General features: G+C 36.5%; 1 protein-coding gene across 19 annotated transcripts in view; it reads left to right on the top strand.

The window, feature by feature from the left end:
• YEATS2 (YEATS domain containing 2) overlaps positions 1 to 26,404 on the top strand; it is a 114,632-nt gene that overhangs the window by 44,484 nt on the left and 43,744 nt on the right. For 16 of the 19 annotated variants that reach the window (XR_012129339.1, XR_005062903.2, XR_012129338.1 and 13 more), the window contains 8 exons: positions 6,119 to 6,230; positions 9,817 to 9,861; positions 12,059 to 12,239; positions 13,265 to 13,507; positions 15,053 to 15,211; positions 16,363 to 16,466; positions 17,963 to 18,070; positions 18,570 to 18,752. Coding sequence is in view for 15 of the 19 variants with exons in the window: in XM_037024185.2 (XP_036880080.1) it covers positions 6,119 to 6,230; positions 9,817 to 9,861; positions 12,059 to 12,239; positions 13,265 to 13,507; positions 15,053 to 15,211; positions 16,363 to 16,466; positions 17,963 to 18,070; positions 18,570 to 18,752 (1,135 nt within the window). In the remaining 4 variants the exon portion in view is untranslated. The remainder of the gene's footprint in view (positions 1 to 6,118; positions 6,231 to 9,816; positions 9,862 to 12,058; positions 12,240 to 13,264; positions 13,508 to 15,052; positions 15,212 to 16,362; positions 16,467 to 17,962; positions 18,071 to 18,569; positions 18,753 to 26,404) is intronic. The other 3 variants (XM_037024187.2, XM_037024186.2, XM_037024191.2) reach the window with 1 other exon arrangement.

The following is a 26,404-nucleotide window of genomic DNA, read 5'->3' as shown; positions in this document are numbered from 1 at the left end:
GTTTCCTGACTTCAAATGAGCCCAGTGTTTGAATACAAATATTTTAGTTATTGTGGTAAGAAACAGATGAGTTTAAAAAGTACTTAAAAAAGTACGAAAAGCTCTCTTGTCCCCTCCTGGCATGAGCCAGGAGCTCTTTCCTCTCACTTTACTTCTAAATAATAGCCTGTACCTTGCTCTCCTACAAAAAAAAAAAGTACTATGTCTATACAAATGTATATTTCAATATAAAAAAAAATGTTTTGATGTCCAGATCAGCAAGAAATCCCTTTACGTGGTAAAAATAAAGTACATGACCTTAGAGAAACATTTTAATATAAACCATGTGAATCAGTTAAAATGCATTAACCATACTTTTTATTGATGATAAATATCTGATTTACAAAAAATGGGATTAAAAACCCCTTATGTAAAACACTCAGTACTTAGCCATGCAAATGAATGCCTGTTTTATTTCTCAGTTCTCATTCCACAAATTGGAATTTATAGAGCACAGTGATTTCCTTTCAGTTGTGGAAAAGTATGCAGTAATATATGAAATTGTATTTACTAAGAAATCTTTACTAATCTGTAAGTACAGGTGTGGCAAATCATACTTATTAGGATGTGTTGTAACAAAGTCTAAGGAAATCCAAGGAAAAGAGCATACTATTGCTCCTCTTCACATTCCTCTTTTATGTTATACATCTGGAGTATCTTCTATTAATGGCACATGAACTTTGTGAATTTTCACATCATTGAAATAGCCTCTGACAGTTATTTTCTGTCTGATCTATGCCATTCTGACAGTACTGCATAAATTGGCCACTGTGATATATCTGACCAGTTAGTTTTTCACACCCTGTGAATCACACCATTACCACATACCTTTCCTGAGAACATATTTCCCCATACTTCATTAACTACAAAGTTATGATTTTTAAGTAGTATTTGGAAAGAGATCTTTGTATTCTTCTGGTATCCAAAACTCCTGGAGAAATAATTTGCTCTAATCAACCACACCTCTGTTTTGATAGCAAGTAACGGATACAAATCTATTATTATACTTACTAATTTACATGTATGTCTCACTAGATTCAGAGATTCTTGATGTTTGGGACCTTTTCTGGCTTGTCTTTTATATCCCCAGGGTCTAGCATCATGCCTAGCGTATAGTAAATGCTCATTTTGTGTTGAGTGAATTATTGAATTCATGACGTGAAGCATTCCATTTGTAGGTGGCTGATTGTTTGGAAGTTTTTATTTATATTGGACAGAGACTTAACTTCCTTTAACTAGTAAACAGTAACTTTCAAATGCCTTGTGATACCACACAAAATCATTAGAATCCCTTTTCCATGTGTCTGTTCAGATATTTTGAAATCTACTGTTGAGTCTCTTCCAATCTCATCCAAGCCAAATACCCACATTCGTTTCAGTTGTCACTCATGTGACTTTGTTTTGTGTTCCTTTGCTTCCAGGTTATTTTCTCTGACATACTCTGGGTAGTCTCTTGTCTTCTTAAAATATTCTTAGAACTGAACTTTAAACTCCAGGAATGGTGAAACCAGTATAAAGTAGGACAGAACATTGAGATGTGTCCTAGATTTAATTAACAGCTCTTTATGTTCTTTAAGATGTTTCTTGTATCAGGTATCTGAGGTAATTTGATGAGTAAGGGAGATCTTTTGCAGCAGCCTTGAAACCAGGGGTTAATCTTATCTCTGGACCAAAGTACATGTGTACTAAAACTGACATGCAGGAGGAATATGAAATATTTTTATAACAGAGCTATTCACAAGTATACTCATTAAGTAGTGAGTTCTCGGTCACTAGATGTGATACTGAAAGACTGGTTCGCTGTTTGAATGAATTAGTTGGGTGAGGAGTTGTACTCCATTCTGTATTTCCAATAAAGCCGTTTTTTCTAGCCCAGTATTCTGTGGGTTTTCTTTCTTGGTCACTGATACATTACATCTTCTATAAGGAATCTAGAAGTGTAGAAGTCTGTTCAGGGGAGGCTGACCTTTCACATATCCGTAGGTGATGTCTGTTAGTAGGTCTTAGATTCCTTTTTTGCTTCCAAAAATACAGCTAAAGAGGAATTTCCTGTTAAAAGCATTGTTCCTTTTTCCTGGCCTTTATGCTGTCTGTCTGTCTTCCCTGGCAGCAGTCCTTCCTGTCCATTCACTAGAGTTTATTTTAACTTATGTACATAAATTGAGGAACATAGCTAATTTACTATGTCCATTGTGAGAAAATTTGGCAAACAGTGTAATTGACACATATTGCAAAATGAATTTAGGCTATCCACTTAACTTTACAGGACTTTAAATGACCAAACCTGTCATCAGTAGGATTTCTTTTCATCATTCTCCTTATATCCACCATGCCTCTAGGCCCCACTGTATCTCTGGCCGTGGGTCCCTTTTCAGACCTCTCTCTCAAGGTGACCTTCTCATTTGACCCCAAGCCTCTTTTAATTTCTGTCTGAAACTGTACCAACATCATGGTTGCTTTTTTTTTTTTTAATTTTTTATTAAGGTATGATTCATATACACTCTTATGAAGGTTTCACATGAAAAAACAATGTGGTTACTACATTTACCCATATTATCAAGTCCCCACCCATACCCCAATGCAGTCACTGTCCATCAGTGCAGCAAGTTGTCAGAGATCCACTATGTCCCTTCTCTGTGATACACTGTTCTCCCCGTGATCCCCCACAGCATGTGTATTAACATAATACCCCTCAGTCCCCTTCTCCCTCCCTCCCCACCCACCCTCCCACACCCCTCTCCTTTGGTAACCTCTGGTTCATTCTTGGAGTCTCTGAGTCTGCTGCCATTTTGTTCCTTCAGTTTTGCTTCATTGTTATACTACACAAATGAAGGAAATCATTTGGCATTTGTCTTTCTCCACCTGGCTTATTTCACTGAGCATAATATCCTCCAGCTCCAACCATGTTGTCACAAATGGTAGGATTTGTTTCTTTCTTATGGCTGACTAGTATTCCATTGTATATATGTACCACATCTTCTTTATCCATTCATCTACAGATGGACATATAGGTTGCTTCCATATCTTGGCTATTGTAAAAAGTGCTGCGATGAACATCGGGGTGCATATGTCTTTTTGAATCTGAGAAGTTGTATTCTTTGGGTATATTCCAAGAAGTGGGATTCTGGGGTCAAATGGTATTTCTAATTTTAGTTTTTTGAGGAACCTCCATATTGCTTTCCACAATGGTTGAACTAGCTTACATTCCCACCAGCAGTATAGGAGGGTTCCCCCTTCTCCACATCATCGCCAGCATTTGTTCTTAGTCTTTTCGATGCTGGCCATCCTTACTGGTGTGAGATAATATCTCATTGTGGTTTTAACTTACATTTCCCTGATGATTAGTGATGTGGAGCATCTTTTCATGTGTCTGTTGGCCATCTGAATTTCTTCTTTGGGGAACCGTCTCTTCATATCCTCTGCCCATTTGTTAATTGGGTTATTTGCTTTTTGGGTGTTGAGGTGTGTAAGTTCTTTATATATTTTGGATGTTAACCCTTTGTCAGATATGTCATTTACAAATATATTCTCCCATACTGTAGGATGCCTTTTTGTTTTGTTGATGATGTCCTTTGCCTTACAAAAACTTTTTAGTTTGATGTAGTCCCATGAGTTCATTTTTGCTTTTTTTTCCCTTTCTCGAGGAGATGGGTTCAGGAAGAAGTTGCTCATGCTTATATTCAGGAGATGTTTGCCTATGTTGTCTTCTAAGAGTTCTATGGTTTCATGACTTTCACTGAAGTCTTTAATCCATTTCAAGTTTACTTTTGTGTATGGGGTTAAACAATAATCCAAGTTTCATTCTCTTGCATGTAGCTGTCCAGTTTTGCCAACACCAGCTGTTGAAGAGGCTGTCATTTCCCCATTGTATGTCCATGGCTCCTTTATCATATATTAATTGACCATGTATGGTTGGGTTTATATCAGGGCTCTCTAGTCTGTTCCATTGGTCTGTAGCTCTGTTCTTGTGCCAGTGCCAAATTGTCTTGATTACTGTGACTTTGTAGTAGAGCTTGAAGTTGGGGAGCGTAATTCTCCCAGCTTTTTTCTTCCTTCTCAGGATTGCTTTGGCTATTCAAGGTCTTTTGTGGTTCCATATGAATTTTAGGATGATTTTCTCTAGTTTGTTGAAGAATGCTGTTGGTATTTTGATAGGAATTTCGTTGAACCTATAGATTGCTTTAGGCAGGATGGCCATTTTGACAATATTAATTCTTCCCATCCATGAGCATGAGATGTGTTTCCATTTATTGTTATCTTCTTTAATTTCTCTCATGAGTGTCTTGTAGTTTTCAGAGTATAGGTCTTTCACTTCCTTGGTTAGGTTTATTCCTAGGTATTTTATTCTTTTTGATGCAATTGTGAATGGAATTGTTTTCCTGATTTCTCGCTCTGCTAATTCATTGTTAGTGTATAAGAATGCCACAGATGTCTGTGTATTAATTTTGTTTCCTGCAACTTTGCTGAATTCAGATATTAGATCTAGTAGTTTTGGACTGGATTCTTTAGGGTTTTTTATGTACAATATCATGTCATCTGCAAACAGGGACAGTTTAACTTCTTTCTTGCCGATTTGGATGCCTTTTATTTCATTATGTTGTCTGATTGCCATGGCTAGGACCTCCAGTACTATGTTGAATACAAGTGGAGAGAGTGGGCATCCTTGTCTTGTCCCTGATGTTAAAGGGAAATCTTTCAGCTTCTCGCTGTTAAGTATAATGTTGGCTGTGGGTTTGTCATATATGGTCTTTATTATGTTGAGGTACTTGGCCTCTATACCCATTTTGTTGAGAGTTTTTATCATGAATGGATGTTGGATTTTGTCAAATGCTTTTCAGCATCTATGGAGATGATAATGTGGTTTTTGTCCTTCTTTTTGTTGATGTGGTGGATGATGTTGATGGATTTTCAAATGTTGTACCATCCTTGCATCATGGTTGCTTTTTTTACTAACTCAACTGGTGATGAACAGGTTTCTTCCATCCAGGGCACTCTCGTATTCTTTGCTTTCTCTCTGGTTTATAACAAAACATTGCTTTTTTTACTATCCAGGGTTCTGTCATACTCAGGGATTTTTCCTTTCTTGGGCCTTCTCAGTAGCCTCTGGCTTTGTGCTTGCTTGATAAATTAGATCTATTGTTACTCCTCTCAAGTTGAACTCTGCTCTTACTGAATTCGTGTCTCTCCTTCATTTTCCAAAAATACATCCTGCTGTAAGTTCTTTATTCCTACAATCTTAGCGTCCTCTCTCATTACGACAATTCCAAGCCAGTGTGATTCATAATGAACATTTTCATTTTAAAACCTTCTTTCTTTCCCCCATTAACTTAAACCATAATGTTTTTGAGTATGTGAACATCTCTCAATTAAATTAAAATATTTTTATTATGGAAAGTTCCAAACATATACAAAAGTGGAGTTTGAACCCCATGTACCTAATGCCAATGATTAACAGTTTGCCAGTCTTTTTCATCAATTTTCCTTTTCCTTCCCTTCACAAATTATGTTTTGACTACAAATTCTCTAGCTCAATTAGCATTCACACACATTCCTCTCTATCCACTAAAATCACAGCCACTGTTTGGGGAAGATCATATTGTAAACATGATCTTTAAGTCCCCTTAGCAGACAGTTTCAAATAAATTGCTACTTTCAGATTGAGCATTTGTCATGTGTTTTGTTTTTGTCAAAGTAGAGGAATAAATATGAGTGTCTGGGGTAGGGAACCTGATACATGAAAGCCTATCAAGTAGCAGTCAAGGATTCTGGCTCTAATATTGTGACATGCATCAGATCACCTTCATTCCCTTTCTATGAAAATAATGACATTGGATTAAATGGTTTAAGTGTCTTAGCTCTAAGCTCTAAGTATTCAATAATTGAACATTTAATGTAGGTTTGAGTTGAATTTTTCTTTATTTAGCATCTTAGCAAAATTCAGCATATTGATTTAGCCTCAAATAGGAAATATAGATGATTGTGAGAAGGATGTGAATTTCTACTTTATCCATTATGAAAAACCTTTCCTCTCCAGAATAAAAGAATGCAGATTAATGTGTTAATATCTGCTTTTCCCTAGAGAGCCTCCTTTTCACCTGACCAGAAGAGGCTGGGGTGAGTTTCCTGTCAGAGTTCAAGTTCACTTTAAGGACAGCCAGAACAAGCGGATAGATATCATACATAATCTGAAGGTATTGAAACAAAATATTGCTCTCCAGAAATTATCTTTTTACCCTGTAATTAAAGCAGTAGGTCAGGCCTTCTGAGAGAAGTGGCCAAGCATAGTGCAAGCAGGATGACTCTTTTTAGTGTGTTACTGCCTCAACAGTCCTCTGAAGGCTGGGGGAAGGGTCACTTTACAGGGAAATGTATATTCTTTAAAAAGATAGACTTGGTCAGATAATCAGAAGACTCCAATCTCTGATCGGAACTCACTCACTGTGTTACCTGGGGCTAAGTGACTGAAGTCTTTTTTTTTTTTTAATCTATTTACTTTTCTATAAAATGAAGTAAATAGTAAGTCTTGTCTGTTTATCTCATAAGGATAAAGAATATTTATCTCCTAAGAATAAAGATAGAAGTGAACGTGTTTTAGGAAATATAAAGTACTATACAAGGTTGTCATACTTTTGATTTGTATTGTTAGAAATCTTTCCCTGATGCAGCTATGTGGTTTATTACGTAGCCATTACAAATTATATTTTATGAAGTGTTTTGTACATGTGGGGGAAAATTACCACTATAGTTAAGTGCAAGGCATAGAGTGTAAAATTACATATATAGTTTGAGGCCAACTATGATTTTAAATAGGTGGAAAAAACACAAAAAAACCCCCAAAATGTTGGAGTAATTGAAGTAATGGGTTTGTGGGCAATTTCCCCTACCCTTTTTTTCCTGTATTTTTTAAAAATACTTTTCCAATTTTACAAAACATATTTAACTTTTATAGTTGAAAAACTGACAATATTTTTTACTGTTCCCCTAAACCTTCATTACAGTAGGCTCATATTCTTCTGTCTGTATGATCTAATTCTAATATTGAACTTCCTTTTCCCTTACTTTGTGGTTTATCACATTGTTCCTATGTTAATGGCTCCCAGAATTGAACTAAATGAATCTGAGTACATCTACAGAGTTCCTTTTTCTTTCCCTTTGTTCTACAAGTATACCCTTTTTTTCTTTACAGCATGCTGAAATTTGCCCTCCCTTGGTGATAGCACTGCTTAACTCCATGTTTATTTTCTAGAGATTACTGTAAGGTTAGATTGCCTTATGATGAATTGAAACCAAATAAATAACATAAAGCCACTTTACTCAGAGAGGCAGGATATGTCCCACTTACTTGGAGGAAGGTCTGAAATAGTTTGCTTTCCTTTTATCTTATTTTAAGCACTGCATGTGCCATCTTACGTTACACTGGACCCAGCCCTAATCCCTAAAATAATTCTGTTTACATAGAATTGTTTACATAGTTTTCATACATATGGTATTGTCCACATCACGTAAGAGTTCCTGGTGGAAGACGGAGACATGGTGTTTTAAATGACAGTATTCAAAGTATTTATCAAGTTTTCTGTTAAGTATTTTACTATTTATTATGTATTAATTGGCCTTGAGATATTAAACACGTGTGTTGTGACCATGTGATCTTTATTTGTACTGGAGTGTACTTTTCCCACTTATTTTTCTGTTAATTCTCAGAGCCACCTTTGATTCTTCCCTCTGTGTTCTAAATATTTGTTGAATTGCAGAGCATTGTTCTTCATGATCTTAAATTCTACTGTTTGCTCTTCCCACTCTTGCCTAAGCTGTTACTCTGTCTCCTGATTAGCTTCTTTAATTCTAATCAATCTTCTTTCCCCTCATTCCCCTCATTCCTCATTCCCCACACACCACCATTAGATTAGTCTTCCTAAAATAGAACCATTATACTATTTGTTTCTGAGAAACCTTCACTGAATTCCTGTTATTTGAGCTCAAACTCCTTTGCCTGCTATTCAGGGCTCTTCACATTTTGACTTAATATACTTGCCCTAAATTATCTCACACTAATCCCCTGCATGAACATTCTGCTCCAGCCGGGTCAGTCTCTTCATGTCCCAGAATGCCTTGGGCCTTCTTCTCTTGTGTCTTCTTTCATGCTCTCCCTTCCTTGAATGCTTGTCTGAATTCTTTTCATTCTTCAGGTTCCTATGTAATTTTCCCTGGCTATTTAAATGCATAGTGATCTCTGTATTCTGAAATTCTGCAGTACAGAACAATCTGTATTTGCTGCTTAATAATTATATTAATACTAAATACTCTTGAGTGTTAGAGTTATGTAAATTTTAAAGTTTCCAGAATGTATAAAATTCCCATATCCTGCATCTGACAAATACTCATGTCACCTCTCCTCAGCCATCACTGTGGAGCATAGCAGTTCGCAAAACAACCAATTTATCCATTCAGTAAATAAACTTTAGGAAAATTCCTTCATAAAGGTACCTAAAACTGCCTTTTTTTTTTTACCTTGATCTCATTTGTCCTAGTTGGAAATTTAGAATAGCACAGAACAGGACTTTGTTTTTCTTCTATAAGAACCTAAAATGTGTTAATATTGACAGCCTTCATACCTCTCAGTAAATCATTTCTACTCCAGACAAAACCTGTTATTGTAACATTTCCTCTATGCTGTACTTCCTAGTTCCTCTTGCCATTTTGATAACAGTATTATTTTTATCAATGTCTCTTTTAAAATGCATGGAAGATTACAGAGAAAACGTTATTTCTCTGCTGTGGAAAATATGAAAACTGATGTTGCCTAAAATTGCCCATATCTTTTTAACAGTCATGCTATTGGCAAAGATCAAAGTATTAAAACTCCAGGTCTCTTCCATGGAACTACTATGAATCCATCCTGTATTACCTTTTCTCTTATGAACACTAGATCTCATGATCAAGTTGTCCTCTCTGTGTTGGCTGCTAAGTAACTCAGCCACTTGACATCTACCTCTTGCAAGCATTTAGAGTTTTCTGTTTACTTACCTACCTACTAACTTACTCGTTGGCTTCATATTTTTCCTTCCATCTTTCTTTTCTACCCAACTTAGTCATTTTTCTTAAATTGATCTTACTGTATAATATTTACATTGATACGCTGCCACAGATCCTTTTTTTTAAATGATGACAAAAATTAAAATACAGGAATAATAATTTAGCCCTGTTGCATGTAATTGTAAACTTCTTTGTTTATATTATCAACAGTACTTCATTTATACTTCTTTCTTACCATGGTGCTGCTGCATTGGGAGTGATTAGCATTGCCTACACTACCTCAGCTCACATTTATTTTTTCAAAAGTGCTCAGTATATATAGCCAAAGTATATAATTGTGTCATCACACTGCATGTGTATTTTTCTCCTGTCTTTTAAAATATTTCTACATAGTCTTTGTGAACATCATCTAAATGTCTGCATAATACTTCACAGTTATGGTTCATGGTTTACTTAAGCATTTGCTATTGCTGGATGTGTATGTTGTTTTCAGTTTGTGGTTATAGGTAGTGCTGCAGTAAACATCTTTTTTGTATAAAATTTCCTCCATTTTTAGATTATTCTTAGAATAGGTTTTTAGAACTTAGTCTTTGATTGTTTACATTATGAAATTGATAGTTTACATTATGAAAAAATAGATCCTACAGTATGAAGAATCGTGGTGAAAGGGGTTTTAGATAAGACTGTGTCCTCAGATTTATAAGTACAATGGAATTTAACACTCTTCCTCTTGTCTTTCAATAGCTGGATAGAACTTACACTGGCTTGCAGACTCTTGGAGCAGAGACGGTAGGCTTTTTTGCTATAGTATTATTTGGGAACAAGTAGAATGAAAACTGATCTTCATTCTTAATTAGGAAAAAAATGAACACCAATAAGTTTATCTTCCTTTCTTGTTTCTTTTTTTAAAAAACTGTGATAAAGTACACATCAGATTTACCATTTTAACCATTTTTAAGCATGCAATTAAGTGGTGTTAAATACATTCACATTTTTAGGCAGTCATTGCTACTGTCCCTCTCCACAACTCTTTTCATCTTCCAAAACTGAAACCGTCCCCATTTACCCTAACCCCCATTGCCCTGTCCCCCCAGCCCCTGGCAACCACCCTTCTGCTTTCTGAGTCTGTGCATTGAACTGTTCTAGGTACCATGTAAGTGGGATCAAGCAGTGTTTGTTTTTGTGACTAAAATATTTCACTTAGCATGATGTTCTCAAGGTTCGTCCCTGTTATAGCATGTGTCAGAATTTCCTTTCTTAAAGAGGCTAAATACTAGTCTGTTGTGTATATATATGTATATATACACACTATATTTTGTGTATCCATTTATCTGTCAGCATTTGAGTTGCTTCCATCTTTTGACTATTATGAATATTGCTGCTAAGAATGTCGTAGAAAGATATATCTGTTAGAGTAACTGTTTTCAGTTCTTTTGGGTATATACACCCAGAAGTTGTATTTTTAATAAAAATATTTGAGGAACTGCCACACTCCTCAATAGCAGCTGCACTATTTTATATTCCTACCAATAGTGCACAAGAATTTCAATTTCTCTACATCTTAACCAGAACTTTTTGTTTTCTGTTTTTTTGGTAGCCATCCTAATGGGTGTGAGATAGTACTTCATTGTGGTTTTGGTTTGCACTTCTGTAATGATTGTTGATGTTAAGCACCTTTTTTGTGTGCTTGTTAGCCATTTGTATATCTTCTTTGGAGAAATGTCTGTTTAAACCCTTTGCCATTTTTTAATTGAATTGTTTGTTTTTTGTTGTTGAGTTTTAGGAGTTCTCTCTATATTCTTGATATTAATTTTTTATCAGATGTATGATTTACAATTATTTTCTGTCCTTTTGTGGATTGACTTTTCACTCTGTTGATTTTGTCCTTTTTAGTCACAGCATTTAATTTTGCTGTGGTCTGTGCTTTTTGTGTGATACCAAGAAATCACTGCCAATTCCAGTGTCATGAAACTTTGCCCCTATATTTTCTTCTAAGAGTTTTATTGTTTAAGATCTTCATTTAGGTCTTTGATCAATTTCAGGTTAATTTTTGTATATGGCCTAAGATAATGGTCTACCTTTATTCTGATGCATGTGGATATTCAGTTTTCCCAGCCATTTGTTGAAAAAACTATCCTTTTCTCATTGAATGGTCTTGGCATTCTTGTCAAAAATAAGTTGGTAATGTATGTGAGGGTGGTATTTTGTTCCAGTGGTATGTCCTTCTCTATACCAGTACCACAGTTGTGATTACTGTGGCTTTGTAATAAGTTTTGAAATCACTAAGTGTGAAACCTCCAACTTTGTTTTTCCTTCCCATATACCCCCTAATTTTTTTTTAGCTCATCATAGATCAGCAGTAGTCATTATAATTAGGATTAACTAGTTAAATTTTACTCTGTTTAAGGAAATATACTGCATTATATTAGAAAATATTTATCAAGTATGTACTATATGCTAGACACTAGTCCAGGTACTAAGGACACGGAAGTGAATAAGATAGCTACTACTCTCAAGGAATTCTGTGCTTGATTGTGTTGGAGCAGGGAAAAGTTATTCAGTAAACAAAGAAGCAAATGAGTTAATTTCAGTTACAAATAAGTGCTATAAAAAAGAGAGCTGGGAGAGAAGGGGGTTGCTTTAGGTAAGTTGATTAGGAAAAACCTCTCTGAGAAAATGATATTTGAGACCTATGATGAGAAAGAGGTAGTCATGCAAAGATTTGGGGAAAGACTGTTCCAAGATGTAGAAACAGCAAATGGAAAGGCCTCAATTTAATGATTGGTTTCACTGAGTTATCTGGTAATAAACCAGACTAGATTAGATTCTGGTCTAAGTCCTTTTGTTCTTGAGATTGAAACTGTCTTTGAAGTATGATTAGAAATCATTTGTCACATCTCTTAGAGTAACATGTTCTTAGACAGTTTGGGGCTTTCTGTGGCATTGATGATGGATTCATGAGCCCAGCTGTTGCCTAATTGTGTAGGTAGTGGATGTTGAGCTCCACCGGCACTCCCTTGGAGAAGACTCCATTTATCCTCAGTCCTCCGAGTCAGACATCTCTGATGCCCCACCATCTTTGCCTTTGACCATTCCAGCCCCAGTGAAAGCTTCCTCACCAATAAAGCAGTCACATGAGCCAGTACCTGATACCTCTATAGAGAAAGGTAATATATTTTTTTCTTGTATGGAAATGCACTGTTTTCCTCGTATGGAGGAGTCATTCTGGGACACTATTTTCTCTCATTTGCATAATACGATGTTGAACTGCTGCCTTTAGAGACCTAAGAGTATGTGGAGAATAAATTTTCCATAAATAGGCATTACTATATAGTCCTGTTATGAAAATACCAAATCCTTACTCCTTTCAGAAAAGTTTTTTCATAAAGTTCTATTGACTTTTTATAGAATTCAGAGCTCACCAAAAAGCACTGAATTTTTATTCTTTGATGATTGTGATAGTTTCTTCTAATACATTACAGGAAGACTTTCTGGTTCAGTCCTTAATTGTATGAACAAAAAACTTGAATATTAAGTACTTGAAAATGTAGTATAAGATTCATCATCAACAAATGTATTTTGGCTATGGCATTTTTTTTCATTTAATGAGTATTTAAGTATATAATTAAGTATTTAGATACTTATCAATACAACATCCATTTACTTACATAACATCCATATAAGATATAAAATTGATTCCAAATTATATTAGTTTAATCTCTAAGCCTATATTTTGATGTAATGTTAAAACTAATTATTTTACAAAAATCTCAACCATATTCCTCTTTAAATTTTAGTTGCATCTTTATTAGCATTTAGTAAGATAGAACATCATTAGATTAAGTGAATGCTTTTGAGTTTTTCCTCTTCTCTGAACAGTTTTTCAATTCATATATAAAAAATGGGAGAACTTAATAAATTTATTTACTTTTATATTATATATTATTCTCTAATCTTTTGAAAGAAGCATTTTAATGAAATGATTCTAGGGATGATACTTATATTTCATCCAAAAATGTATAAAGGGGCAATAAGTACTGTTGATTGTATTTATTTTACTACTGGTAAATGTGAATGGTTTAAATAGTTGTTGAAATGATAGGGGATTATAATTGTTTCATTCTTTTCCTACAGTGATAAGGTTTTATTTCAAAGTAATTGATGACTTACCATTTGTCTGTTTCATTTAAAGCAGGATTCCCAGCCAACACTGAAGCTGAGAGGCACACTACATTTTATTCTTTGCCATCTTCACTGGAACGAACACCCACCAAAATGACAACATCCCAGAAAGTTACATTTTGTTCTCATGGCAATTCAGCTTTTCAGCCAATAGCATCAAGCTGCAAAATTGTGCCACAAAGTCAGGTTCCTAATCCTGAGTCACCTGGAAAATCCTTCCAGCCTATCACCATGAGCTGCAAGATTGTTTCAGGTATGCAGATGATGTGTGTGAAGTTGATATGTGTAGAAATTGTTGGAATGACAAAACAAAGTACAATGGATTTTTTTTTTTAAGTTCTTCTAAGCATGGTTTTGTATATTTAACATTTGAGCTAAACACTATTGATGAGCAAAGCAAAGCTGTCACAAAGCAAAAACAAAAGTCATTCATGTGGAGATAATTTTTGAATCAGGAAAGAAAGGAAATTCAAAGCAGTCAAATTTTCATCTCCTAGAATCAGCACAGGTTAAATGTTTGCTAGGATGTATGGTTGAAACTGAAGCAGGAATTAAGTTTTGGAATCATATATGGAAACTGGTAATAGAAACCAGTAACAGATGATGTATGGAAGTTAGCAATAGAAAAAAATTAGAGGCTTTTTGATTTGGCATTAAGCTTCAAGGGTTGAAATTGGTTTGGAATTGAAGTACCTTTTATACTTTCTAACCACACTAGAAAATTACTCATTCCTATTATTATTAGGTTGTTGTGAGGCTTCATTTTCGCTGAGTTTGAATTGTCCGTTACCTCATGACAGTTTCACATTTATGTTAGGTAAACTTCTGGTGGGAATATACTTTATGATTTTGGCTGTACCACCTCAAAATGGGCATGAAAGAGAGTCAACAGAAATATGTAGGCAGTGGGAGGCTTCGAAATAATACTTAAGTGAAGAAGGTAAAAAGGAGTCTTTGATGCCAAGGAGAAATATGATCCAAATCTTTGAAATTGATGAAAGGAAAGAACAGAGAGTTCTCCTTACCAGTTAGAAGTGTTTTAGAACTTGCTGCTTCAGAGGTAGAATAGGCTGACATATAAATGGTTTGAAGTTTAGAGAAATTCAGGAAGACAAATTTGATGAATAAAAAAATAATTGAGGGTGTTTAACTGTACATTGGTAACCTTTGAGAGTATTTTGTGGGAACATGAATCTCTCTGGATTGTGGCTGTGACATAGTATTGACATAGACTTTTGGGTGGGTGAGTTTTATATTTTCCTATTAGAAATTAATTGCAGATCAAGACTCCTGGTTCCTAAGTCTAGCTGTTTACTTATTCCCTTCCTAATTTCAGTGTCTTCAAGTTATGACCAGTATTATAACAACCCATCCAACTTAAGAGGTTTTCTGTCTAGGGATCAGCAGTTCCACACTGTTATGTAAAGCACTGCTTTTTTAATTTTAATGCACCTGTTGGGGTAGAGGGTGGGGTGGGGGAATCATGTTAAAATATAGATTTATATTCAGTGGTCTGAGGACCTCAGAAACGGTTTCTAACAAGCTCCCTAATGGTTCTGATGCTGGTGCTGCTGGTCCACAGATGAGGATGGAGAGAGTGAAGCACACTGGTCCCCGGCCTCAGTTCCTCTGCTGCTGCTCAGCACCTGCAACTGTCCTGTCTCTTTCCCCAGTTTGTCACTTTTGTCCTGGCAGCCCTGCCTCTCTTCCGTTATCTTCAATATCTTCTTAGATGGGTTGAATGTATCTATTTTGTTTAGCTTATTTTGTTTCTCTTTTCTCTTTTTTATTAATAAAGGTTCCCCTATATCAACTCCAAGTCCATCACCACTGCCTCGAACCCCAACTTCCACTCCTATCCATGTGAAGCAAGGCACTGCGAGCTCTGTTATTAATAATCCTTATGTTATCATGGACAAGCCAGGGCAGGTTATAGGAGCCACCACTCCCAGTGCAGGTGTGTGTTTGCTCAAAATTTGTCAATAATTGTACAATATTTCATTGTTTTTAAAATCAAGTGCTAGTGTGACTTAGTAGCCCTCTGATTGCAGGAGGAAATCTTTATCCATACACAAGAGGAGTGGATCTAGAAGAGTAACTCCAGTGCTGTTTCTTTGAGGAAAAGATTTAGTTTCTGTAGAAGTTATATTTTTAGGAATTTACTTAAGTTTTCTTTTATTTTCCAAAGATAAAAATGGAGCCATCTTAATTTTCTGAAAAAAACAAGGAGTTGATTTGTTTTCATTTGGAAGACATTCTTTTTTGAGCCTGTAAGCAGTGAGGTTATTAACTTTTTCCAAATTAAACTTTAGAACAAGAAAACCTATGTAAGCTATATAGTATTTCTCCCCAGTCAAATAAAAAAAGTGATCTTTACTTTTCTTTGAATAAGATAAATTTTGTATGTTGCACGGAAACTGAACTCTGTGTGGTGGGCTTCTCCAGGTAGTTTTTTGGAAAAGTTATGTCCTTTAACGATGATTATAATTGTGGAAGTAATTTTAAAAATGCTACGTTCAGAGATCACCTAAATAGCTTTTTGCATATACTTAGGAAGCCAAATAGGTGTCCTTTAAGGATGTTTATTTTTAAGAATCAGCCAGAAGTCTTTGCAGGCAAGTTTGGTAAATGGAATAGGTGGTGAAATACAATTTTTGGTCTTGACTTATTACTGACTGTAAATAATATAACTTACTTTTATCAGACCCTAAAGACAGTAGTAGACTGAGTGTAGAATGTTTAATTTTGGCAGTATTTTGGAATAGGTACAACTTTCTAATAAAACTACGTTGAGGGAGCATACATTTTGGCACATTGTTAAATTACCCAATACCATGATGTTTTAGTATCTCTTTTTATATAAGAAGTAGAGTATATAATGTCTACTTATTCTTCTGTGTGTCATTACTAGCTTCTTGTCCCTTTATAAGTTAGTGGTCAGCTTTGTAGGATGAATCCTTAAATGTTTTTTTCTATGATAATTTCATAGTTTTAAGTTTTCAGCCCTTAGAAATTAAAAATAAATAGTGGGAAAAATGGAAAGATGGTGAAAATGCTCTAAAATTCCATTTTGTAAATTTTACTTTATTTTTAAATCTGCCTTATCAGGAAGTCCTACAAACAAACTCTCTACTGCCTCTCAGGCCTCTCAAGGAACAGGTTCCCCTATTCCTAAAATTCATGGAAGTAGTTTTGTTACATCTGCTGTCAAGGTAACATTTTATTGCTTTATTGTACATCGCTAGTTTCTGAAAACAGTATTTTCAAACTCAGTAAGAATTTGCCAGTTGTTAATGGGAATTTCATAAAGCAGAATCTTCACATGAATAAGTATCTTGAAGGCAGTCTGCTCTAGCTCCCCTCACCCATCTTACCCTTGATCTTTTCCTAGTGTGGAAAATGTTTCTCAACACTTCTGTCAGTTGGTTATCCCTTATCTATTTGGAAATTTACTATAATTTTTTGGACAGCTTTGATACACATTTTTCATTTAAAAAATATTCATCTGGCAATATATTCTTTTCTTTCCCCAATATTTGCACCAATAATGAGTAAATAAGTATATTTCCTTTTCTACATGTCAACTGTTAGCTACCTGAAAATAATTCTTACCTTTCCACAATTTTTTCCTTCATCAGGGTAAGAAGTTCTTTGAAATTTAGAGCTTTAAATAGGATCTGACTTGCCAGATCAGGGCACAGTCTGTGCTCCCTGGAGAGGACAGCCCCTGCTGTTTGCCTCCCATTCAGCCTCCCTGTCTTTGTAGTGGCTGCTTTTGGGCTAGAGCCTTGGGGTGTAAACTCCTGTCTGAGAACTTCTGAGAATTCAAAGGTCATTTTCTATGGGACCATTGCTAACACAGCATTTCCTATATTTAGGCACTTTATGTGATGGTATTGAATAGTTGCCTGACTCCAGACAAGGTTTTTCTCTAAATTCAGTGTAATTTGTGTCATATGAATCCCAGAATTATAATGATTCCCTTGAAGGTCTTAATTCTTTGCCACTCTATTTTTGTTTGTTGATGATCTTTTCCTTACACAGCTAAGCAGTGTTCTTAACTTTGTTTCTTGCCCCTAACATTTATTTATGGCAAATGGCCACTGAGATTTTACATTTTGCATTTGAAAATTAGAGACAAGTGACAGTATTTCTGAATGTTGACCTTTGTTGTTTTGTATTTGCTGATTGTTCAAGTTTTCTGTTGTTTTGTTTTTTAAATCTTTTTTGAAAAATATCCCCATGACCTGGGTATTCATTTGGAGTAAAGATAACAAATCAAGTTGTGAGTAATATTAAAAGAAATATATACTGAAATAGTAACCTGTTTATTTATTTATATAGTGCTTAGGCTGTAGGGATAGAAAAGAAACAAAATACAGTGCCTGACTTTAGTAGCTTACCATCTGACAGGTGCCTAGACATGCAGACCAATAGTCAACCAAATATTGGAGGTCACATGATGGGAGTGGGCACGATGAGTGGGTTCTTGCCATGTTATAGCCTTTCTTTGCATTTGTTATCTAAAACAATATTAAAATGCAGGTGTGGGAGCTTGCAAGACCCCAAAGAGTTTTGGGCTTTTGGTTTTGTTTTTTAGTTTCTTATGTTGCTAGAGATGTCAGTTTTGTATTAAATATAAATGCCTAGGATATCTGAAATCACTCATTTTATCCTAATTGTACAATGTGTATTTTTACATACACAGCAGGAGGATTCTTTGTTTGCATCTATGCCACCTCTTTGCCCAATTGGGAGTCACCCTAAGGTTCAAAGCCCCAAGCCTATAACTGGAGGACTTGGAGCTCTCACAAAAGTAAGTCCTGATTAGGGCATTATCCCACAAGTCAATATGGCCTGGTTACATGATCTCTTTTGTAGAATGTTGAAGTTGACTGACACTACCCCAACAACATGTAACTTTTTTACTATGGCTTAATTCTAAGACCAGACCCTACTTCTGACATGCTTCTATTCGTTTAGTAGTGCCCACATGGCAGTCCTTGGAGTCCACCAAGGTGGGAACTTCAGAGAGCACAAATGGTATATGTGTTTCTCTCCGCTGCCATTGTGCCACCAATATCTGAAATAAAAGACTAGGTTAAGTTTGCAGATACCCAGGATCAAGTCCAGACCCACTTTTGGTCCCTGTAATTGCAGTTACAGGCTATATGTAAGCAGTAGCTTTGTGCTGTGGAGTCATTCCTTACAGACCATGCTTCATTGATTCAGCAAGTGCTGTGAACAGAATAGATGCAGGTATTAGCTTTCTTCATGGGATGCTGATTCAATGTCATTATCATGTTTGTTGCAAGGTAATCATCAAGCAGGAGCCTGGGGAAGCCTCTCATGTACCCACAACAGGAGCTGCCAGCCATTCACCACTCCCTCAGTATGTGACTGTGAAAGGGGGTCACATGATAGCTGTATCCCCTCAAAAACAGGTCATAACGGCTGGAGAAGGGACTGCCCAGGCACCAAAGATTCAGCCCTCCAAGGTTTGTATTGGGTAGGGATGGGGAAGTCAACATGTGAGTGAATGTTGTTTGCCTATATAATTGAGAAGTGCTGAAAAGATTCAGGGTGACAGGGTTGCTGAACCCAGAAAAACTGTAGATGAAATCCCCGTTAGTAAAGCAAGTCAGCGATGTTAAACCCATCTGCTCATTGCCATGAGCAGAACATGTATTATAGAGGGTCCAGGAACAGCAGAGGCAGAGGAATGCTGTGTTCTCTCCCTGTCAGTGAAGGTGATTGATTTCATGGGCACAACTTCCCACTTAATTCAAGTCTAAAATGGGTTAATTGACAGGACCGAGGTCTACTATTCTGTTTACTTCTGATAGGAGAGTGCTATCTGATGTCCAGCCTATATTATCTCTGTAATGATTCTTGTCTCTATAGAGAGTTTATCTTTTTATGATATGGAGGTGTGAGGATTTACTGTATTGTGGAGAACTGTGAAACAGTATAGATGAATGTTTGCCTGCATAAGTAGTGCTTATGAATGCCTAAGTAGGTCATGCCCTTATTAGTACACTGTCTATAATGCTTAAACAACCTGGCAAGGTTGATATATACCCCCTTTCCCCACCCATTTTACAAATGAGGACACTGTGGCTCTGAGAGATTAAGTATCTTCCTTGGGAGCATACAATTAATAAGTGACAGAGGATTTAAACCCAGGTCTGCTAATTCCAAAACTTATCCCAGATCTAACTAAAATTTGTGATCCATTGTCTGGAACCTAAGCATGCTTTCAGAATTCCCAGAGTTTATTATCTCACTTTTGAGCAGGTATGTTCTAAAGGTATTAAGATTATTGTGTGTTAAGTGTTTGTTTCTGAACTTGAAAGCCAGCCCGTGTAGGGGAAATGAATTGTTTTGAGAGGCATCCTTTAAAATAGAAAAGGTTTTAGCTATTTGGTTAGTCTAGATAGCTACATATGAATTGAGATAAAAATTCATAGTGTTATATAGATGGTTTTGAAATCTGTAACACTCCATTATCTACTTTCCCAAGCTTATCTGGTCATAAGACTGATCTGATTATTAAAAACATCTAGATACCAAGGCCCCCATCTCAACTTTACTGATTCAGAATCTCCCTGGGGGCCCTGGGAATGTGGACTTTTAATAAGCTCTCCTACTGATTCACATGGATAGGCACATTTAGGAACCATGGAACTACAGAATCAAATTTGGCTTTGGGGCTTCTATGGTCAGGATCGCTAAGGCACTCCCACCTGCATCCCAAAGCTCCCTCTCTTCCTTTGGCCTTTGGGATAAGTACTTTGTCAGTCCTTTCATGAATCAGTCATTGTTATCTGGACTCCCTACTCAGGTACATCCCTTGTGTTCTTCAGAGTCTATTTTGCTTTACCTAGAGGTACATGGTATCAGTAGATTTGGGTTTCTGAGTCAACATAGCATTGCTGTTTATGCTCAGAAGCTCTAGACAAGTTAGTTTCTACTTTCTGCCACTTTGTATTTCACAAATGATTCAGTAATGCTGAACAGCTGTATTGACTTTCTTGTCACATTGCTATCTACCTAATGGCAGTGTTAGGACTAAGAGAAAGTGAATGGATTTGTGCTAGGATACCCTGAATAAAGTTCAAGGCATATGAAAAGAAAAGCCCCAGAAGAGTGTAAAAGAACTACAGAGAAGCAGTACTAAAGCATGAGAAAAGATTTCCTGCTTCTCCAGGAAATTTAGGACATGCTTTGGATTCAAGAAAAGAGCTGTCTGCAAGTACAGACTGTCCCTGGTGATTGCTGAAGTGCATTTCTAGAAACTCGCAGGAAACTGAAGGGTGAGAAAAGTGGTGCTGTTTTACCTTCCGTACAATTTAGGCATAATAGAGCATAGCTTATTCTTTGTCATGAAAGTGGAGAGAGGTGCTGCTTTTGCTATGAAAAGGAATAGCTGAGGAATTAATGGGCTCAATGGGAAGGAAGCAGATGGCAGAATGAAAGGAGCATGAACTTTGTAATTAGAGCTTGTTACACATCTCAGATCTCAGCCACTCATTACTTGTGTAAGACACTCAGGTTTATGTCTCTGAACCTTTTTTTCTTATCTAGTAAAATGGATTAATACCCTTAGTCCTTCAGAGTTGTAGGAGAATTATTAGAGATGGTTCTGTACAAGGGGCCTAACACAAAGCAGTCAGTCACTTAGTAAATAATAGTAGCTGTTAGTGACTGAAGATAAATCCAGTGTATGCATGCATGAGTACCGTGATAACAGTTATTACTGAGAACTGAATTGCAGTTGGCTGTATTTTTCAACATCTGGAGGGAAAACCACATACAGAATCCTTACCTCAGTTGCTAAAGTAAATTCTGACTTGCACAAGGAGGGGAGAAATAGAAACATTGAATTAAAGCATGAATCAAAGTGAGGTATTTATGAAAATAGAGAACAAAATATCTACTTTTTGAAACTATTAGGAAATTAGGAATACAGAGAGAAGCACTGTGGAATGGGAAGAAAAGAGTTGGTGAGTTTAGGTTCTAGACCAAAATACTGTGTTGTTAAAAAAAAGGAAAACCTAGTTTGGGATTGATAGTGTGCTACTTAAGAGCCTTCCTTGTGTCTTTACTACGCATAGGATTTTCCCAATAGTATGTCAGACTTCTTCATTCTCCTCAGATTTTTAGAACAAAGTGACGGGGGTGGGGAGTAAATTAGTTTTGTGAGTGGAATGCTCCTAGAGGATAAGCTCTGCTAGTAAAAACTGCCCTCCTGTGGCCAACTTGGGATACCATGTCTTTATTTGGCTCTTGGAAAAATTAAGTGTGTCATATTCTAGAAATTTTTAAGCAGCCAAGTATGAGGATAGAAGTTGGTACAAGGAGGAAAAAGCAAGTCATATGCATGGAATTTTGGAAAAGAAATTAAAATAGGTCCAAGTATTGTATTTCTTTAAGGTTTCTGCTTTGTTAGCTTAGATGATATATAATTAGGCCTATGCAGTGGATTATTAAGTTTGATGTATTTAGAAAATGTGAAGTCTCTTGTCTTAGAAGAAGGTTCATCTACTAAAACAAAGCCAAAGGCTAAAATAAGTTTATTTCTTATTTTCAGTCACACATAAAAGACTAGTAGTTAGCTCTGGTATATTGGTTCTAACCCCTATCTTGTTACTCTGCCATTCTCAAAATTTGGTTTTCAGCGTATGGGTTAAGATACCTGCTTCCTCTCATGCCACCAAGTTCATATTTCTGGCCAGCAAGAAGAGGGAAGGGGAAGAGAGGGTGGGAAGAGGCATAACCCAAAAGTTGCCCTCCTCATTTCTGTTCACATCCCTTTAACCAGATCAGATGGCCAAACCTAGGTGTGAGGGGGCTGGGAAATACAGTTAGTATTCTGTGTGTCCATGTCCCCCTAGAAGCTCTATTACTTTGAGAGTCTCTATTACTATGAGAAAGAAGCAAAGACTGGATATTGTTGTCCAAGTAGCAGTTTCTGCTGTACCTCAAAAATGTTTTTCTATATTAATAAAACTTTTTTTTCATGTAAATGTACAGAAAAGTTCTTGATTTGTAAGAAATATATACCACCACATCTGTAGGGGGAATGTCCATACCCAGCTCTGCAGCCACAGCAACACTTCATGTTGCCTACAGAATGACATTCATACAGTCGGAATAAAGGGATTGGTTAATCATAAGCGATTGTTTTAACCAAACCAGGATAGCTGGGAGAATTTCTTTCCTCCATTCTAGGTTAACTTGCTTTTTTTGCATTGGATCTTTGACTTGTTTGTTCCTTCTTTCTTTCCCTCCTTTTCTAAGATTACATAAAAGTGGAGATACTATCATAATGAATCCTGTATGCCCACTACCCGTTTTCAGTAATCAGCATTTTGGTAATCTCTTCCTAGGATATTTTAAAGCAGGTACTAGATGTTACGTATTTTAATTTCTATTTGACTAACTGGCTCTAGGGTTTAAGATCAAGGTTCTCTGCCCTGACCACATACTGAAGACAGCAACCAGTGTTTATCCTTTGACTCATTCTACCCTGGGAGTCTCCATGTAGCATTCCAGGTCACCTCTCTTCAGTTACTAGTAACAAGTGTCATGGTCAGCAGCAGCTGTCATTTCCTGTGTACATCAGGTTGGCTCACATTTTATAAACTTACTTATGCCTCATGCTCTCATGAAATAAATATTATTATCCATATTTTATAGATGAAATGTCTAAAGCTAAAGCTCAAAGAGGTTAAATTACTGGTGGAACAAAACTGGGAAGCCAGGTCTTACTGCTTATAAAAACCTATACTCTTTCCTCTGTGTTGCACTGTGGTTTACATCAGTTGATTAGGGGACTGTTTTCTTTACGTCAACCATACTATCCAAGCACACAGCAGGTATGTTTTGTTTTATTCACATTCTTTGAAAAGAAACCATGTATGATTTAGTTATTTTTTAACTTAAAAAATCTCATTAATTAGTTGCATAAAGCTTATCATTTTGTTCCACCTCTTAAGTAATCCTGTTATTTTTTGAGAAAGATTCTAAAATTTCAGTGAAATACAGAGAATACTATAATCAATAAACACATATCCTCCACCCTGAATCACATGTTCATCTTTACTTCAAATTGTTCTCCAAATAAAACATAACTGATAAAAATGAAGTCCATTCTGTTGTTCCCAAAACAACACTCTCATGAATATCCAGTCCAGACTTTTATTACATAAACACATAACCATAACCAAGATATTGTTCATATGTTTTAAAGATTTACATAAAAGATACTTATTCTCATATTTTTCTGCAACTTTCCTTCTTTCCTTTCACTCAGTATTTGCACTTTTAAGGCCTTTTGATACTGATACATTTAGTTGTACTTCATTCATTTTACTAATATATGCTCTTTCATTGTCAGTCTTAAGCTACAGTTTATCCATTCCTCTATCTGCAGACATTAAGCATATTGTTACATGTTGTAGACATTAAAAGAGTTAACAGTTTTTGTTGTATTTGCAAGTAAAGTAACAGGACATTCTGTGTATGTCCCCTTAAGCATATATATAAGATTTCTCTAGGATGTATTCCCAAAAGTAGAATTGCTTCAACATGGAGTATGTGAGTTTTAGTATATGCTGGTACCTCTCTGGGGTGACCATACAAGTGTTCCTTCCCACCAGCAGTGAACAAACTTTCTTCTTTCCCGGTATCTTCTAGCCTGTTCTTTACCATTATTTACCCTCCAATCCCATGAGTGAAAAGTACTTCCTACTTTCTTTTCTGCCTTAAGAAGGCAAATCTTGGCATTCTTATAACCTTATAAAAATCTTTTCATCTGGTTTTTGGTGAGAAGCTCTTTTTTATGAAATGAACTGGGGGTTGGGAAACACCACCAATCTGCCAATAATTAATTAAATTCTTCTAATTTAACATCCTATTATTCTGTGTGTTTTTAAAGTAGCTCCTAGCATTTTATTATTTCAAAGAGTTCACTTTACAATATTTTCAGAACCAGAGATTTCTGACTTCTATTATTTGGGTACTGGGGTCTTTTGTGTGTGTGTGTGTGTGTTAAATATATATATATATATATATATATATATATATATATATATATATATTTGTTACCATTAATCTACAATTACATGAAGAACATTATGTTTACTAGGTTCCCCCCTTCACCAAGTCCCCCCCACATACCCCATCACAGTCACTGTCCATCAGCATAGTAAGATGCTGTAGAATCAGTACTTGTCTTCTGTGTTGCACAGCCCTCCCCATTCCCCCGCAGATTATACATGCTAATTGTAATGTCCCCTTTCTTTTTCCCCACCCTTATCCCTCCCTTCCCACCCATCCTCCCCAGTCCCTTTCCCTTTGGTAACTGTCAGCCCATTCTTGGGTTCTGTGACTCTGCTGCTGTTTTGTTCCTTCAGTTTTTCTTTGTTCTTATACTCCACATATGAGTGAGAACATTTGGTACTTGTCTTTCTCTGCCTGGCTTATTTCACTGAGCATAATACCCTCTAGCTCCATCCATGTTGTTGCAAATGGTAGGATTTGTTTTCTTCTTATGGCTGAATAATATTCCATGGTGTATATGTACCACATCTTCTTTATCCATTCATCTACTGATGGACACTTAGGTTGCTTCCATTTCTTGGCTATTATAAATAGTACTGTGATAAACATAGGGGTGCATCTGTCTCTTTCATACTGGGCTGCTGCATTCTTAGAGTAAATTCCTAGGAGTGGAATTCCTGGGTCAAATGGTATGTCTATTTTGAGCTTTTTGAGGAACCTCCATACTGCTTTCCACAATAGTGGAACTAATTTACATTCCCGTACTGAGGTCTTTTAAAAAAAAAAATTTGTTCTCCTTGCTTACTTTTTCTTGTTTAACCAAATGTCTACCTTCAAGGAAAGGAGAAATTAGAAGTATATAAAAGATAATTTTCCTAAAAAATCCATTGGAAGAGATGTCACATATTACACTATATAGTAAGTGACTTTGTTAGGAGTTGTAGAGATTAAGAAATAATCATTTTCAGATGGGGAAAATAAAGGGGTTACCAAAGTGGTGGTTAAAAGTATACAGTGAAAAAGGATTTAAGATGGTGGCGTGAGAGGAGACATAGAGGCTTCCTCCTAAAACCATATACAATTAGAAAATATAGTTGGTGCATCTAATCCTGAGAGAGCAACAGGAAAGAGGATGGCGCCAGACTGCATACACCTGGAGAAAAGAGCAGACCTCAGCGAACGGGGAAACGTACCAAAGCTGAGCTCAGCAGGACCCGAGCTCTTCCCCCAGCCCAGCTCACCGGCAGGAGGAAGAGAAACTGAGCAGGGAGGTAGTGGAAGCCTGGGACTGCTGAATACCTAGCTCTGGAGATCTGCCCTGGGAGCAGAAACCTACATTTCATGGTGCTTTCATCATACTCTTCTGATTACAGGGTTGGAAAACTGGGAGAGGTGGAGTTCCTGGGGAGACTGGGATTCCGGCCACTTGTGGAAAGCAGGGATCCATATCCGGCTGCTCTGGGACAAAAGTTTATACCTGTGTGCTTGGCCCACTGGTTCAGGCAGTGGAGAAAGGCACAGCAGCCGGGAAGCGGGGAACAGCTCTTTCCTACCCCCAGTACCACTCCCCTGCAACCCCCGACAATGCTTTAGGGGCTCAGCAGCTCCAGAATAGAGCTTCTGGACGCTAGAGGGCGCCATATACAAATAGGAAACGCAGAAGAAACCTGATCCAGAGTAAAATTATTAATACACCTCCTGAGAAAGATTTAAATGACATGGACTTCATGACTCTTACAGAAAGGGAGTTCAAAATAGAAATCATCAACGTGCTAATGGAGGTACAGAAAGACATCCAACAACTCAGGAATGAATTCAGATCGGAGATCCAATCGTTGAAAAGCACGATGGAGGGTAATAAAAGCAGGTTGGATACAGTGGAGGAGACAATAAATGAAACAGAAACTAGAGAAGAGGAATACAAAGAAGCTGAGGCACAGAGAGAAAAAAGGATCTCTAAGAATGAAAGAATATTGAGAGAACTGTGTGACAAATCAAAACGGAACAATATTCGCATTATAGGGATAACCAGAAGAAGAAGAGAGAGAGAAAGGGATAGAAAGTGTCTTTGAGGAGGTAGTTG

Source organism: Manis javanica, chromosome 3 (assembly GCF_040802235.1).
Source record: "Manis javanica isolate MJ-LG chromosome 3, MJ_LKY, whole genome shotgun sequence".
In the NCBI taxonomy this organism is placed as follows: Eukaryota; Metazoa; Chordata; class Mammalia; order Pholidota; family Manidae; genus Manis; species Manis javanica.
The sequence above is the reverse complement of the archived record's forward strand: the minus strand, read 5'-3'. Positions and strand labels throughout refer to the sequence as shown.